This window comes from Lissotriton helveticus, chromosome 2_1 (assembly GCF_964261635.1).
Source record: "Lissotriton helveticus chromosome 2_1, aLisHel1.1, whole genome shotgun sequence".
In the NCBI taxonomy this organism is placed as follows: domain Eukaryota; kingdom Metazoa; phylum Chordata; class Amphibia; order Caudata; family Salamandridae; genus Lissotriton; species Lissotriton helveticus.
In genome coordinates this window covers 1343706090-1343723954 of record NC_136059.1, presented here as the reverse complement: position 1 = coordinate 1343723954, position 17865 = coordinate 1343706090, and the positions used below count along the sequence as shown (strand labels likewise).

At 41.9% G+C, this 17865-nt stretch overlaps 1 protein-coding gene across 1 annotated transcript in view; it reads right to left on the bottom strand.

Annotated features, from left to right (window-relative positions):
• SLC10A6 (solute carrier family 10 member 6) overlaps positions 1-17865 on the bottom strand; it is a 277252-nt gene that overhangs the window by 5246 nt on the left and 254141 nt on the right. Inside the window, exon 5 of the mRNA XM_078677507.1 lies at positions 17444-17601. Coding sequence (XP_078533633.1) covers positions 17444-17601 — 158 coding nt within the window. The remainder of the gene's footprint in view (positions 1-17443; positions 17602-17865) is intronic.

Below are 17865 nucleotides of genomic sequence, written 5' to 3'. Positions count from 1 at the left end.
CTTAAGTAGCTTAACCATGAAAGTTTTGAGATCTGACTCTTCTTTTCCTTCGTAAGGTTCATAATGCGAAGGTTATTTCTGCGGGAGCTGTTTTCAAGTTTCTCCATTCTGTCCCGCAGAGCAGCTTCCCCTCTTAGTAGGTCCTCGTCTAAAGAATTCTCCAGGGACTCATCTCTGGAGTTTAGGATATCCACCTCCTTCTCTAAAATCTCACGAGAGTTTCTCATCTCTCACTGAGTAGCAGCTGATACTGCGAAGGATAGGGATAGGTAGTCCAGACTAGCGTGGCTGCTCAGCTAGCAGACGCCATGTTCTCCTCGAGGAGGAACTATTCACTCTCTCTTACTTACATGCTCCTCAAACAAATCAATTGCCTCAATCCCTTATCAACTCATACCATGGCCGACCACACATCCTTAAAGATATTGCAAATTACATGTGATATCCTCTTGATATTGTTGGATAATGAATGTCATGAAAACAATAACAACTGGTGACATTGATATACAGGAGAAACAACGAGCAGTTCTCACTATTTTAGTTGTGGCCAAAAGGCCACTTTAATAAGGAATTTCCTTCCTTACAAAACTTTCAAATGAAGTTCAAACTGAACTCGAAATAAGATAAAATGTTTTGCCTAGAAATAATATAAACTTCTAGACATGACAGCAGCATATTTAATTTTATGATTGTGTAGGCCATTTTATTGTTACTAAATAGCTTCAGGCCCTGTCTTTATAACTATCATCCATTAACATCCACTGACAATACATTTAATTATCCTTTTATTTTTGCTTATCGTTTTCTTCTCCTCCTTTTTGCCTTCAGCTCTCTGTACTCATTTCCGTGGGACCTCCTCTTTCCCATCCCACGTCCCCATTCACCTTGTTCCCAGTCTCTCCACACCACTCAGTTTGGACTTGAGGCGCCCGTTCAAATCTGTGTCTGACTCGGTTATTGTTTTACACTTAAGAGCTGTCAGCCTCAGGAAACAACCTGAATGTGCAAATCAAAGCTAGAGGGAAGAACACATTTTGAGGATTGTGAACCATGTGAAACTGACGATTTCATAAAACCGTTTCTTCTCTGTGCAGTTAGGATCGCTGGTGAAAAGCTATTTCAGTTGTTCTTCGCATCTTTTTTTTCTGTCTGAACTTCCATTAGGCATTTGTTGCTTTCATTAATATCCTCAAAAAAATTGTAGTTTCTCCCCTTCCATAACAGCTTCAGTTTCGCCGTCACAATAAGCTATGCCAGTGCACTAATTTTTACATTCTTTAAAAATACATTTATTTCCTAGGGACACTGAACTGTTCCTTGGTTTATATGCCCAAATAGCTGGTAGAGGAACTTTTTCCTTTCTTTCGGTTCTTTACATTTCACTGGTCTGTTTCTCTGGTCTTCATCCTTTAATTTTACAATATTCACTTAGTTTCAGTAGCGGCTGCTCATGAAGAGTAGTGGTGAGCCGGGCGGGGGACAGGGGGTGTTAATAAAAAGAAAAGAGGGGAAAAACATATAGAAAAAAAACACTCACCTTCCCGTCGGCCGGCTATCCTGCGTCCTCTTCGTCCACGACTCTATGTACGTAGGAACAGGAAGCACTCAGGCTCTGTCCCCTAAGACAATCACTTTGCTGCAGCGATGTGATTGGTCTGAGCGCCGTGGGTCGGCGCTCAGACGGGAATAGGAACCTAGGCATGATCCTCACCAAGCTGTCTTACGCTGCCTGGTGGTGTGCCTGGCTGTTTGGCCAGAGCAAAACAGGCTGCCAAACAGTCATGCACGCTTCAGAGTGTGCTCTTCACTCCTCCCCTACTTTGCAGCCGGCACAGCCCTGCTCACACTTTTAAAGTGCACAAAAATTGTGAAAAAACATTATAATAGCATTGTTATTATCATTTTATTTTTCTTGTGGGGCGACGCTCCTCTGTCTTAGCGGAGGAGCTGCCACTGACAAGTTTATGAATTATTCAAATGTATTTTCCATTGCATCCTGTGTGTCATGTACTTCAAATAGTTCAGTACCTTCTACATGTTTAGGATAGCTTGCGTTTTAGCACCAGTTGTTTCAACGCTTTCCACAAGAACAGTGGTGAGTGAATGAATGACAACGGTAAATCACACAGGGTGTTCTGATACTAGTGGTTGGTCTCTAAAGCCTAAGAGTTAAACTGAGGTGACGTTCTTACCAACTTACAAAAACTGCTTATTTTGGGGTAAACAAAGTGAGCGGCAGTTCCTGCTTTAGGGTGAGGGAGGGTTGCCACGCATGCTGCAATAGCAGCACTAGCAGCAAACGTAAATGTGATGGAATGATCAATGAAAATGGCAATTTTAGTGGGGTGCACTCACTGTGTCTTGTCTCGGGGGCGGGACCACTCCTGCTGCTGATTGGCAGCCGCAATGACCTGCCTAAAGCCTGAAGTGCACATGTCCACTGTATTGTACCGCATGACAGCCGGTGCCTCACCCCTTAATCCTTTCCCTACAGGTGCCTCGGCCCCTCATTTAGACCGTTGAACTTCTAATCAATACGGATCCCTGCTTCCACACCTGCCAAGCTGCACCTTAATTCCACAGCCCATTGCGAAGCTGCGCCTTAATCCATCAGCCCTCGGCGAAGTTCGGGAACTCATAATTCACCGCGAGGTAAGCCCCACCCCTCAGAGATCCTGGGTTTTAGTCTCCGGCTAATCGTGGCTTCAATTAATTCCGGCCTCACTCCCGCTGGTATTGACCCTGGTTTTCTTCCCCAACCACCCTTCAACCATCCGGGGATTCCACCACTCACACAGAGGTAAGCCCCTTCTATTACGCCTCTAATTCTGTCCGTGGTTATTGCCCTTATTAACCTTGGGCTTAACCTTCCTAGGCTTCAATATCTGGCAGCCCTACTTTCCCTGGTTCCCCACACGACCCGGTTCCTGCCCGTACCTCCCCAGAGGTAAATACGTCACCGCCCCGTGCTCTATTAGGTTAACCAGACAATATACCAGTATGACTGACAATTGGTCGGATCGCCCTTACGGTTGATAGTTATGTGAACCACGAGTCCCTATGCATGTCTTAAATTCTTACACATGCGCCGTGTCCGCATGGCACTGGGTACCTGACACCTTTTTCACGAATGACAGGTACCACCCTAGGCATGGTATGCACACCTGATTGGTCTTTGATCTCGAGTCCCCATACGTGTCTTAAATCCTTACACATGCGCCGTGTTCACCTGGCACTGGTTGCCTGACACCTTTGTCACGAATGACAGGTACCAACCCAGGCATGGTATGCTCACCGGTACTGGTTTTGCGCCGTGTTCGCTTGGCACCGATTGCCTGACACTTCTTTACACGAATGGCAGGCATCAACTTAAGCATGGTATGGTCACCTGATTGTTTTTTGTTCTGTGAGGTACGCAGCTTGCTAATCATCGTTTTATGTGTCCCATTGTTTCTCCCTGTATATACAGGCTTTTAAATTCAGGCAAGCATTGAATGTCCTGATGATGATCCATAATCACAACTGGATCGAAACGCCGTCGACTATTTATGTAGTCTAAACACCAGTTCACAACCTTGTGCCAAAGTCATGTTTTTTCTACATATGTGAAGCAAACGGATTGACATGTTTCCTTTTTGCTCCTTCATTTTCCAAATGCCTGAATATTTCTAGTTATTTGTACTGTGTATTGTTTTGTCTAGCCTTGTGGATGAAGGACTGTGTCCCACTGCTTAACTGTTGGTTTGTTTAATTCTGACTTATTTCCTTATCAAATAAATTGCGAAGTCCGGCTGGACTTCATGTTCATTATAGCGCAGATTGTAGCCTATATTTATTCTAATAGTTATTTTTTTCTTGTCAAGGACCGCTGTTGTTTACTTTGATTGATACCCCAGGTCCTTGCTTACCTAGTGGGTTCCCTTGTCTCTTGGTAATAGTATCTTTAGCCATAAAAGCACAAAGTAAAATATTACATATTGTTATCTCCATAGGCCGATTACAAAAATTTGGGGCAGAAGCAATATACAATTTTATCAGCTATATAAATAATGCCCTAAAACATACAAACTAATATAATAAAAATTTTCTAAAAGCCAGTAATTAAAACATTTTAGACAACAATTAATATATACAGAGCAAGAGTTGATAAATACTGTTCAATTGCACTATAGTTTTAGCCCAGCCTTCTTTCTGATCAAAAAAACGTTATATAGAACCTGGATATACAGAACACCACCACCTGTGTGGTATTTGTCCTCAATATACGTTCAGCTTCTTTGCATGACCTAACACCCATGTTCCTGCATAGAGGTCTAATCCAGCGAACCCTGGGCAACTTGTATAACGGACAAAGGAAGAGTAGATGGACGTCATCCTCCTTCGCCTCTTGCATACAAGAAATACATAGGTCAGTGCCCGTGTTTCCCCCCCACCTGGATGTGTTTGCGTTTATCTGTAGGACCCCGTATCTGAACTGCAAGAATAAAGTTTTTGCTATCGGTGGTCCAATCTCATCCATAAAGGGTTCAAAGGCAACAGTATCTTTAAGGGTTAAGAACTTCAGGGTTGATGAGGCAGTAGATGAGCTATGTAGTAATGAGTTGCTGATGTAAGACCAAAATGCAGTCTTTAAAAACTTTTTACAAGAGGGTGTCAGGCTCAAGAACTCAACCCAATAGTGGGATAACCCTAGTCTGTTTGACCAGAGGGAAATATGATTTAGCCAGGCAATGTTTTTATGCCCATCAAACTGCATGATTTCTGTCAGGCCACATCTATAGTTATCCAACTCAGGGGTGGTCCATATCGTAATCCAGTACAGTAGGGGCCTTAGAATAGTTTGATGGTCTGTACGTTTAATAGCAACATCCAAAAACACAGGAACTAGGGGGGTTCTAGACGAAATTTTTAACAACCTCTGTATAAAGATGTTTTCATCCCGTTCAAAGTTCTTTTTACAGGATGGCCCCCAAATCTCAGCCCCATAAAGTCTGGCTTATTGGGCCTTTGCTTTAAATACTTCCAGTGCAGGAGTAATGGCTTTGGATTAGCTGCCACCGTGTACTTTTAGAACAGGCATTGAGTTATGACGAAAGGCTATCCTGCTCTTTTCAAGCTGCCCCTTCCAGGATAGTTTACTATCCAGCATGATTCCCAAGTAATTAAAACTCCCCACAAGTTCTAGTTTTTGGTTGTTCAAGGCCAGATTTTTCCTAAAGGTTTTTTGAGGGTTTATGGACATGTACTTTGTTTTCGATGAATTAATTTCCAATCCTTTATCCACACAGTGACTGTAGAAGGAATTCACCAAGTTTTGAAGGCCCTTTGGGGTCTGTGAAATGAGGATGGTGTCGTCAGCAAAAAGTAGTGCTGGAATCGATTCACCCCCAAGTTTTGGTGAGTCGTGTACACAGTTCCCCAAGTACGTGGGAATATCATTAACATAGAGTGAGAAGAGGGTGGGTGCCAACACACAGCCTTGGCGTACGCCCCGTCTCACCGGTATTGCCTGTGTTACCTCCCCTCCCTTCCCCCATCTTACTTTGGCGTAATTTCCTGTGTGGAGTCTGATTATTTCTGTAAGTAATTCACCAGGGACCCCTATGTTTGCTAGTGTTTCCCATAAAAGTGTGCAAGGGACAAGGTTGAACGCAGCCCTTAGGTCCATAAAAGCAACATACAGACTGCCCTTCCTTATATTGATATATTTCCAAACAATACAAGTAAATCTAAAGACCTGGTCTATTGTACTGACTTTTACTCTGAACCCTGCCTGGTATTTGGATAGTACCTGAGAATCTTCCATCCACTCTAAGAGCCTATTTAAAATGTGTCTGGCGTACACTTTTTGGATAAGATCAATTAAACTGATTGGGCGATAATTTGCTGGGTCATAACGGTCCCCTTTTTAAAAAATTGTTATGATTTATGGCCCCTTCCAGGACTCCGGGATTGGAGTACCTGCCACTATGGAGTTGCATAAAAAATTAATATACGGTCCCCAAACTTCTATGTCGTGCTTAAATAAATCACATGGGATCTTGTCAGGTCCTTGGGCTTTCCCTGCTTTGGTGGCCTGTATCCCCTGAACAGTCTCCTCTAAGCTAAAATATAGGTTAGCTGTCCTTGATGCTATTTCAACCTCCTGTTCTGCTATGACGAACCCCTCCTTGCTTAAGGAGTACAACTTAGAGAAGTGATCTCTCCATGTTTTTTCATCTAGGAAGGTGTCCTTGCAAGATCTACCCGACTTATTCCCTTTGGATATTAGGCTCCAAAAGGTGCCTTGATCCCTCATTTTGGCTGCCGTGAGTAGATCAGCCCAGATTTCCTCATCCCAAGCTTTTTTTGAGTAAAAAAGGATTTTTTTGTAGGCTTGTCTAGCATCGCTGATTCCCTTTGGGTTCTTTATTTTTACTGCCTGGTTCAGGAGAGACTTAGCTACACGACACTCTTTATTGTACCATGGGTTACCATGTTCTAGGTTGGTGCTATGGGATCTGTCCTCCTTCTCATAGATTTTACTCAAGAGGGGAGTTAAAGCATCAACCAATTGGTGGTGCATGTCTAATACTCCATGATCACCTAAGGGAAGATCCTGGTAAGTTGAAACTATGTCAGCAAAGGTGTTATAAATACATGTCATAGTTGCTTCCTTGGCTAAGATACACGGCCATTTTAATGCACGCCTATTATTACTTATCTGGGGTTCGCCATCATTCCTCTTGGGCACTGCTTCTTTAGCTGTATTGGTTTTAAAGGGCTGAGAATCCAACGTTAGTTGTAACGGTAAGTGATCCCTCTCAGTCCTGAACATAACCTTAAAGTCAACAATTAGGTGCCACATACTCATAGAGACCAGTATAAAGTCTATGTGAGATTTGGCATTTCCTCTACAGAATGTAGGGGCCGTTGTTCCATCTGACTGGAAGCGACCATTGCAAGTCCTTAAATCGTGGCCTACAGTTAATTGTAAAATTTGAGTTGCCGCAACCGTACATTTTACCTCCCCAATGCTGTCTAGGGCGGGGATATTGTTTGCCTTATCTTGCTGATCGAATAAACCATCTAGGCCCAATAGTGGCTCATATTTGCAATTAAAGTCCCCACCTATGATAATTTGTGAATTAGGACCTAGTGTGTTAAGAAAGGAGTCAAGTTGGTACATCACCCTGGACTCTTTGTGTAGTGGGCAGGGCCTATTATATACATTTATTAAGTAGACTATCTCTTTCTCTCTGGTCGTTATTTTTACACCTAACAGATCTTGGGATAAGATGGAATGCGGAGTAACTTCGATTTCCAAAGTAGTTTTTAACCAGATCACCAGGCCCCCAGAGGCCCTTCCTCTTACAGAAGGGATGGCTTCACAACAGAAGGTTTTGCATCCAAACCTATGTGGAATATCCAGGGACCAGGTCTCCTGTAGGAGTATTATATCATGTTCGTCAAGGTAATTACAGCAGATATTGTCCCGAAGATTCCTGGATAAACCTGCAATATTCCAGGACATCAGTTTAGCTTCAAGGTTCCCACTTGGTTTTGGTGAAATCAAATCAGCTTGGCCAACTTGGGTGGTAGAAGACCCTGTTCTGGTTGATATTAAGCCCACCCCCATTTTTGTATGTTTGCTATCACTGGTTGGTGATACGTCGGCGAAGCTATTACTAGATATAAACATATATAAGAAACAATAGTGTGCTCATTTAGGTTAGCCTAACTGTTGATGCCATATTGACTGAAAAATAATTCACTAGAAATGAAAGGGCTGTTTTCAACATTGAGCTGTTGTTTTGCACAAGATGTTTTTAATATTTTGTTGCAATTGTTGTAACTTTCCAGAAGCCTTTTGTTAGTTAGTGAATAGGCATTTGTTTTGTGTTAGACAACTGATAGTGAGGTTCCGAGCAGGAACAGAGGAGACAACAGGAAGGACGATCCATGGTAAAAACTGTATCTTTTCAAGAACTTGTGTCTATGGCCCATTTTGCAGACATCTGAAACTGGTGAGTTTACCTATTCCCAGGGGTTTATTGAAATCCTATCGGATGCTGTGAGCGAAGAAAAAAACCATGGTACTATGTCCAATATTGGATGTTTATTTAGTGCTTGATCTAGAGCAGAGGGGGGCTTCTCTCACTTGCATTTGGTGGAGACTCATCTCTAGGTTTCTTGAGATTATATCTCTCTTCATGGGAGATTACTTAGCCTATTTTCTAAATTTATTAAAATGTCTGTTGAATTATAGCTGAGTATACGTATACCTTCCAGCTTGATTGTTTCTTTTAATTGATGTGGAAAGGCTTTATGCCCATGCAATTATTCTCTCATCAGAACTCTTTATTGGGCATCTGAATCTGATAAATTATTCTATTTATTTGAAATTAATTTAAATTAGGAAAATTCCTTTATGGAACACACTTGCTGTATTTTTACAATATTAACTGTTATACTGACAAATACTGTATTCTTCCTTACAATGAAAGATCTTTTGTGTAGATGATTGCTCCTATTCACTTTTCCTTGTTGATGAACAAAGGTCCAAATGATCAGTGGTGAGGGTTATTTAATGATTACACCCGAAGATTAAGATATAGAAAACCCTGCTCTGTCATAGCAGTAATGGCATTTGAGAACAATGACTGTTGGGAGTTTGACAGTATCAGGGCAGTAGAAAACATCTTCGTCACAAACAAACCCAGACAGCCACTGGGATCTTCAGAGCTTGCAAACTCTGTCAGGATACTGAACCCCTCAATAGCATCAGCACAGAAGTTATCATTTTGATGATTGTTCCAAATCTTAAATTTACACTAAGGTTTAATCCGGCAAGCCAGCTATTTATCCTTCTTGTAAAAGAAGGGCAAACCTGCAGTTCTGAAGGTACTGGCACCCCACATGCAGGAGCAATACCTCCTGCTTATTCTGCTCACCCACCAGAAGGGCGCAGACGTTTTCTATTGCTAATAGCATTATCGACCTAGCACCATCTCAAACATCCCTATCTCTGGCTACCCTCCATGTATCCTCTGTGATGCTGCTTTTAACATCTTTCAACCCATTTCTTTTGACAAATCGTCAACAATTTATAGACACCATCCAAAATCTTTCCTTTTTCTTCACATAATATTGAAGTATTTGTAGCTCAGCATCAATTCCTGAACGAGTTTTGAAGGTGAACAGATCTTTGTTGATCAAGCTAGCTACAGAAGAAAAATTACCACTGATCATTGATGTACGCATGCTGCTAGATGCATGGCATTTTCTGTTAAAGTAATGCCCCCCCCGGACAATTTGTGGTTTTATGGAACCCTTGCAGAGAAGATCCGAGGGTGACTTCTGTGAGAAATACTTTAAGATTATAATGTTGCATAATTTTCCTCAAACTAAAAATAGTGTGAACTATTTGTGGAACGAATCCCAATGTAGGATGTTAGGATTGCTTATTTCTCTCAAACTAAGAGGACTTTATTTTCATTATAGGGGATTTTTAGCCTGGAGAAACCTTTTCAAAAGAAAACTATTTGTATTTGTCGTAAGGGGTCATGAAGTTGTTGAGTTCATTCTTAAAATTTCTTTCTCTTATGGTCATTGTTGAGCCTGCTGTTTAATGTATCTCATTGAGGCTTATGTTAAACACTGCATCAAATTAATGAAACCAAAAGTATGACTTCTGCTCTAAAACATGGTAGCATTCTCACTGTTCAAATGCTTTATCCTCACAGTGTCTCGATCTATTCTTCTGCTTCCGGAGCAAAGTGAATACCTGGCTGAAAGTCTTTGAAAGGCTACCTGCCCAACATTATTTAGCTAATGATTGACGCAAAATAAAGTTTATATTTTTATAATTTGGCTCTTATATTTTCGGGATATTCACAATTTACAAGGAGAAAAAGCATCTTTAGTGGGGTATATGAAATGTTAGGGAACCCTACAGAAGGGATCCTCACAACTTCAAAATCCATAAGCACTGGGAAGGGACACACAATCATTAATTGTTATCCATGGTGTGAAATTAATTTCTTGTAAACAGTGACCACAAATATCTAAGCTCTTTAAATGTAAGGCAACTGTCTCAATGGGTAATATATATATTTTTTATTTCTTTATTGGGTTTTGAGCATAAACGACAAGCATAAAGAGATACACTTTACCACTTAGTGTCTTTGACATAAGATATTGACCATTCTGACAGCTTGAAAATATTATGAGCACCATAGCTAAAACCTTAACAAGCCCATTGTTACAGACCCCCTTGGTTTTGTCCCCCGGCAAAAGTGAGATTATACATATTACAAGTCACGCCTCATGTGTGTGTTCCATCACCTCCAAGCCGAGGCTCGTAGTCTGCGTCATCGAAAGCAGGCTGCTCTAGAAAGTATGTCTAGAGGGCAGACCATCTGTCACCTGGGCTGGAGGAAGGCGGCAATAGTTCTGCGTAGATATGTAATTGGTCTTGGCAATATATAAGGTCTTGCAGACAGTCTTTGAACTTGGGAGCACTCCCTCTACCCCAGCTACAGGCGATGAGCCTCTTAGCGAGGAGGAGCGCCAGGGAGATGTATTTCCGCGCTGAAGCAGGCAGCGCCACAGTATATCCTAGAAGCGTAGTCAGGGGGTCTTCAGGAATATGTAGTCCATTCATCCTATTGAGCGCCACTAACACCTCTGACCGGTAGCGTCTGATGGGAGGGCAGTCCCAAGCCAAGTGATGAAAGTCTGCACCTTCATCCCCGCAGAGGTTAGATCGGTCAGTGTCGCGGAGACGGAGGCGCTTCAATTGTCCAGGAGTGTAAAATAGGCGGTGAATGTATTTGCAGTGAATCATACATAATCTCCTACTTGCAGAAATATTGCCAGTCTGATGGCCGCTGTAGGACCACTGGTCATAGGTAAGGGGAGAGCGGAGTTATCTTTCCTATCGGCACATAGCCGGGGGGGGACCATGTGGACTGTCTTATTGAGTAGTGCGGTAGAGCAGCGAAACAACATGTGTGGGGGTGCCGCGTCGACCTTTGGTTTCTAAACATGTACTGTATATTGTTTTTAATCTGTGGATGTTAAATCCTCTTTTTTTCCTTGTCAAAAATAAAAAACGATATTTTTTTATGGAAATATCTTGAATTTTTTTACTGTGCTCTACTGACGTTCTGTCATTTCTTCATATTGTGTTGTTGGTTGCTTTGCTAAATGTAAGGTGTTTATGTTCCAAACCCGGATTGGGTACGTTGTGATGCAAACTGTGTCATGTTTCAGGGACTTTCTGTGTTTTGGTACTGCTATTACCCTGTCCCTATTGTAATTTAGGGTACCTCCCTCTTTGTTACTATTGTGAACCGCGTAGTGGCATCAGGGAGGGGGAAAAGCTGAGACTTGCCCCAGTTTATGTTGACCCCAGAGAGATGACCAAAAAGAATGAGCAGTCTGAGAATGGGGTTGAGACTGTCTTTGGACTGCGGAGGTAAAGCGTGAGGTCATCCGCACATAAGGAGATTAGTAGTTGCCTCTCGGGGTACATGAGGGCATGGTCCCAGAAGTGCTGATGTTCTTTGGCGGCCAGGGACTCAATAGCCAGGGCAAAGAGGAGGGGTGAAAGGGGACTTCCCTTTCTAGTGCCTCTGGCTTTTGCAAACGGGGAGGGTCTAGGGCCATTAACTGCAACGCTAGCCTGCAGTCCTGTATATAGCAGATTAAACCAAGCTAAGACGGGAGCTGTAGTAAAAACGCAGGTAATTCCATTCAAGGGGATCAAACGCTTTGGTGGCGTCAAGGAAGAGAGCCACAGCGTTCATGTCAGGATCGATGTTTTGCAAGACAACGAATAGAGTGCGCAAGTTGTGAGACGTACCTCTGGTTGGTACAAACCCCGACTGGTCAGGGAGGACTAGGGCAGTCATGAGGGGGCAAATGCGGTTGGGGATCAGTTTTGCGAGGATTTTAGCACCAACGTTTATGAGGAAGAGGGGCCTATATGAATCGCATTGTGTGGTTGGTTTACCCAGATCAATGGGTAATATTATTATGAATACAGGTAAAGGGCTTCCACTCTGTAAATATTTTGTATGTGTACCATAAAGAAGTTATGGATCGTAATATTCAATGGCACTTAATGATGAATAACTATTGACTGTAAAATAATTATTTGCACCTCTGCCACAGGGAATGACTTCAACTCACAAAATACTGGCTGCAACACATACATAAATCCAAGGGTGGTAGGAGAAAAATAACCACGCTGCATGTAGTATCTGGTACCATAAATATTAAGACATAAAAAAAATTTAAAAAACTGGCACCGACAAGAACATGAATGTTGATGTGAAGGGAGGAGGTCACTGGGAGGCTGAAAATGGAGCACCTTAGCACATGAAACCGAGGGCCATATTAGTTAAAGACGCTACGATTCAGGTGAAGAATAAACAGCAATCTCATTGGATAAGAAGCATACCCAAACCGTATTATGGGCCTCATTATGATGGAGGATTTTCCGCCTCCTCCGGGCCGGCGGAAGCCACCTCCGGCCCGGAGGAGGCGGAAAATCCTCTGCGGAGTCGCCAAAGACCCACCGCCGCATTACGATGGCTGGTGGGTCTTGGTTTCTGTCCGCAGCTTTTCCGCCGCGGTCGGATTACAACCGCGGCGGAAAAGCTCTCATTTGGCTGGCAGTGTCTATCAGACACCGTCAGCCAAATTAGGAAGCATTTGTAAATATGCTTTTCCGCGGCGGTTTTTCCGCCGTGGAAAAGCATGTGTACTTTTGATTTTGGGGGCCCGTTGCAGGCCCCCAGGGTGTAGGCGGGTGGGGGGTGCACATGGGGGGTACCTATGGTACCCCCCAGTATTTACATGCACAAAGCGGCAGGCACCGCGCGGTGCCTGCCGCTTTGTGCATGTAAATGTTAAACATGCACTTTTAACATTGCGGCGGGTGCTGCTTGAAGCTGCACCCGCCGCAATGTTAAATATCCAGGATGTGACCGCCAGGGTGGCGGTCACATCCTAATTTACACGGAGGGACCGCCGCTGCCCCTGCGGACGGTCCCTCCACCTCTGGGGTGGCGGATGGACGCAAGTCCGTCCGCCATCCTAATCGGCCCCTATGTGTGTTTGTATTGCAAAATGATTGGTTGTATGGCTCTGCCTTTTTAAGTCCTGAAGTACAAATTTGGTCTGCTTTTACTATTCTTTTGTCAGTTTGTTGATTTTAACAAAAGTCCCAAAGCTAAATTTTAAGACCCACAACCTGTAACTCAGTATTGTGTACTTTAAAAACGAATGTGCAATAGCACTGGCATTGTAAGCACGTAAACATCTTTATCTAATGTGATAATCCATAAAATTATATTTCGGGGGTACATAGTACACAATTTGTGCACCATCAGTCTTCCTCATGGATTTAGAAAAATGTTTAAACAGGTTTAAAAATTACCAGCCTAATGTAAATGTCTCTCTGTTGCCATAGAGAACAATGGGCAGATGTACGAATATATCGTTACAAATTACCACCAGTATTTTTTTGCGACCACCAAAGACTTTTAAGAATCAGCCTAACTAACAATAAACTTTTACCAATTCGAATCGTAGTGAGTCATATTCTGACCTACCTCATGAATATTAATGAGACAGGTCGCAAATTGCGACTTACTACAATTGGAGGCCATCACTGGGATGGTGGCTGCTGAAGTCATCAGACCACCATGTCTGTGATTGCTTTTAAATAAAAAATAAATTGCAACTGAAGCACATTTTCTGTAAAGAAATTCGGCTCCGTTTAGAAAACAAAATCCTTTCCTTGAGCACTGTTAAGAGTTGGCAGTGTTACCCTGGTCCCTATTACACGACAATGTGTTGCAAATGGGTTACGTTTGCAAAACATTGATACATAAGATACTGACTCTATTTAGAAGGAACAAACACAGCACGCCCCTATCAGATAGTCAAATCGGTATTGATTCAGAATTCCATTTTAGGATTTGGGAAAACGTTTTTGACACCTACAATGGGATTAGTACAGAGCAAAAAGCATTTTATCAGTCACAAATGCTTTATTGGAACATTTGCAACCATATAATGCTTCGTACATCCAGCCCATTTTGCCTCAGTATTTCGTCTCTAAATAAAACAGAGTTGCTCACCAGGAAGTTGTGTATACCCTCTTAAACATTGACAATGCTCAAAAATTAGTGTAATGCTTCAACTGATCAACCGGGGAGAGGATGTGGCGTGATGGCCCGAGCTTCCAACTTTGGAACTGAGGCACCAGGATTGAGTCTTGGCGTTGGCTTAACATCCTGTGATTCTGGGGAGATCATTCAATCAGCCTGTGGCAAAAAAATAATGAATGTGACCTTGTGTAATGTACCTAGTGTTCAAGTGGTCCAACAACTTTGGATTAAGTTTACTTTGTATAAAACTGCAAAACAAACCTGTAACATTGAGTCTATATTTTTATTGTGAAGAGAATGTAAAGCAATATGCAAGTTGGAATTTCTTAAGCATCACATTATTCAAGCTCTAGTCTCTCTAAAGAACTCTCCACCACATTTAATGAGCTTTTCTGCATGCCTGCTTTACAAACCATGGTCCTGGTCTCATTATAACTTTTTGAAGAACTGTGTAGCTTTACTATTTGTAAAGTGGAAGGTATTTTTGTTGACATTTTTACCATCAAGCATTCTAAACTAGAATGTGTGTGCATTGTGCGTCTAGGGCCACCAGAGATGATATGTTATCTGGATTCTCATCTATCTCTGTTTCATACTTTGATTTCTTTCGGGCCTTTACCGCTGGAGAGGGCCTTTAATAGCCTGTATAGCCCTCTACAACGGGCTATAAGGCTATATTACATACTTATAACTAGAGTGTAATTGTCATGTTCAGTTTGCCCATAGTTAGTGATTTTCACATTGTAGTTAACCATAGTTAAAGTGTGTTCCTGTTAAGTTAGCCATAGGTAATGTAGGCCTCAATTAAATGATACATGTTAACATTGAAAATGTGATTTGGCTGTTGATTGTTATCACATTATTTTTCTTATTTCAGGAGATGAGTCCCGGTAGCTTAACCAAATTCAAATGTAGCAATAGTCTTAGCTTCTATGTAAATTGTTTCTACCTGTGAGTTTCACTGAAAATGAAATAATGAGTCTTGTGCACCTGTGCCTGAGACGTCCTTACCGCAAACTATTGTCCTGTGCGAGATATCTCTGAAGGCTGTGCAACTGTCAAGCTTTTTTCTGCAATGGCTGAGAACATGAGTGAAATTAGTTTAGTAAGGAACACTCAATCCTGATTGGTCTTCACATTCAAGGAAATGTAAGGAGTGCTGACATCTAAGAAATTGTATGATTTCATTGAGTATTGCTGTGTTACTTAGATTCAGATTGCTTCAGTCCACCTTTGAATTCACATGCTCCGGTCTACTCTTTCGTGCACCGACACCCCTTCTTGCTCTACGTCAAACTCCTATGCTTAATTTGCCCTGCTCATGGAGTTATACTCTCAAGCAGAATTACTTTTCATTGTCAGACTGAACCTTTATTTAGTTCTTCCGCTAGAGGCTTTACTCGCTGAAAACTGCTGCTTAATTTCCTCAACCTCATCTAAAATCCCAGTTTAGATTTAAGGAATTTCCAGCCAGATGTACTGAATCTTATTCAATTTACATTTAACTATCTTTAAATAGCTTACCTTTGTATTTGCTTATTTGACATGCTTTTGATGATATCAAACCATGCTATAAAAGGGTGATTATTGAGGTATGACTAATCTGACTGATTTCAGATTGTAATTTTGCTAATCTGCTGTTAAACTTTCTCAGTTTCTAAATCTACTACTCTCCAGCATCATTGTGGGGGCAACATGTGCTTCACTGTCATTGAGATGTTTCTGAACTATTGATGTTAAACCTCAATTCAAGAAAAAGGTCTCATCGCCAGAGTGCAGCTTGTACTTGGATTTGAATCATGGATCTTCACGGTGCAAATGCCATTCCATGCTGCTTCACTACGGTCTTTTAAATGATAGCTTATTAGAGAGTAAATTCTCCATCACATTATCATTGCCTCATTCATTCCTTTTTTGTAGATTTAACCTGTAGAGATCTTCAGGGTTTATCTTTGAGCCAATTGCTGTTCAGTGCTTAATTTTTTGTCCCTGTTATTACATATTTTTTGGAGTCTATGTTTGTTCACTATTGATTCTTACTTAGAATGTCCTGTGTCACTGCAACTTGTTTTCAGCTCTTTGTGTTGGTCATTGTGGGTATTGCAGAATGGTGGGTTAATAGCTCTCTTGATCTGGCCTTTGAGAACCCGAAGGTAATGGTTTCCCGAGGTACTCCTTCCTCATTGCCCACAATTTTGAACTGAAGATGTGTCAAGACCGATCTCTAACCCGTCAAGTGCGTTGTGGTTGCTTTCCCCTGAATTTTATATCCCTTATTTCTAAGGTGATTTTCTTTCTGCTTCACTCTGATGCTTAAATACTAGTAGTAGCCAGTTAGACAGGTGCCTTAAGCCTGGGTGAAGGCAATTCCCTGCATTTGAGCCATCCTGCCTATGTTTACCAATGCTTGAAGGTGATCAACATACTGCTACCAGGCCTCACGTCTTGCACACCAGGGCCTTCTTTATTGCCAATTCAGTACTGCATTCACTTGTGACTACACTTTTTGATAAACAGTTCTCTATAGAGGGATTTCCAAGGATTCTCCAGAAGAGGCTGAACGCTTCTCAGCCCGCACCTGGGCTTACTTATCCAAGTCCCATTTTCCTCTCTAGCTGAATAATGTGGCACACACATATAGGCGGCCGCTTCTTTTCCCAACCATTCCCCAAGGTTTTAAACTCTGTTTACAAGATTACATAAAACTCTAGAAGTGCCTTAAAACTAGGTATTTTTTCTTTTGCTATGCATTCATAGCTATTGGTTCACATACACTCTCTGCTTTTGTGCCATGAAACCCTTGTGGAAAGCAGAAAGCTTTAATAATCTCCCCATTTCAATTTCTTTAGCTATAATTATACAGGATAAAGTACCATAGTAGAGAGAAGTGAATAGCCAAGTGGAAGTTGCTGGAAGGCACTCACCGATTCAGTGTCTAAAAACCATACTATTAAGAGCTTCTTATCAAACATTCACAAAAGAGCAATCAGTAAATCTCAACATACATAAGAATTGCTCACTAAAACTGACTGGGTCTCTGACCCTGTTAGCCACCTGTTCTGCCCATGTGCAACACGCTATGCATCAAATCACATCACTGGCACTACATCGGTTTGAAAAGCTTTAATTTTTGCCAGTTGCTGGGGCAGGCTAATGTTGGGCAGGCTGCCACTTAGTGGAGAACCCACAACTATCTATCTGGTTGCTGTCTATTTTAACTTTCTCCATTCGGCTGTTTACCTGGCTTCATAAGTGTTTACTATTTTGACTCAACTCACCTGCAACTAAAAGCAATCCATTTAAGAGCTGGAAGGAGCCGTAAATCAGAGGGAAAGCAAACATCTGGACAAGTTGCTCTGGACTGAAGGAAAGCTGCAGCACAGTGGAGCACATCTGTACATTTTGAGCTCCAGTTTCCAGGGCAATAGTACGACATCTGTGAACACAAATTTGCCAGTAGTTAAGAAAAAAAATGCAAAATCCTTTTCATGTAGAACTTCTCATGTAATACTGTATTTAATCAAAGGTTCAGCAAAATGCTACATAAAACCGGTAATTGTTTAGTTCTATGAGAAATCTCCTTCAAATCATCAGCTTACCTGTGGTACAGTTAAAGTCTTTTCCATTGGAATTTTTCATATGTGTGTGTGTATATATATATATACCTTTCCAACGAGGCGCGAGAAAAGCAGCGTACTGG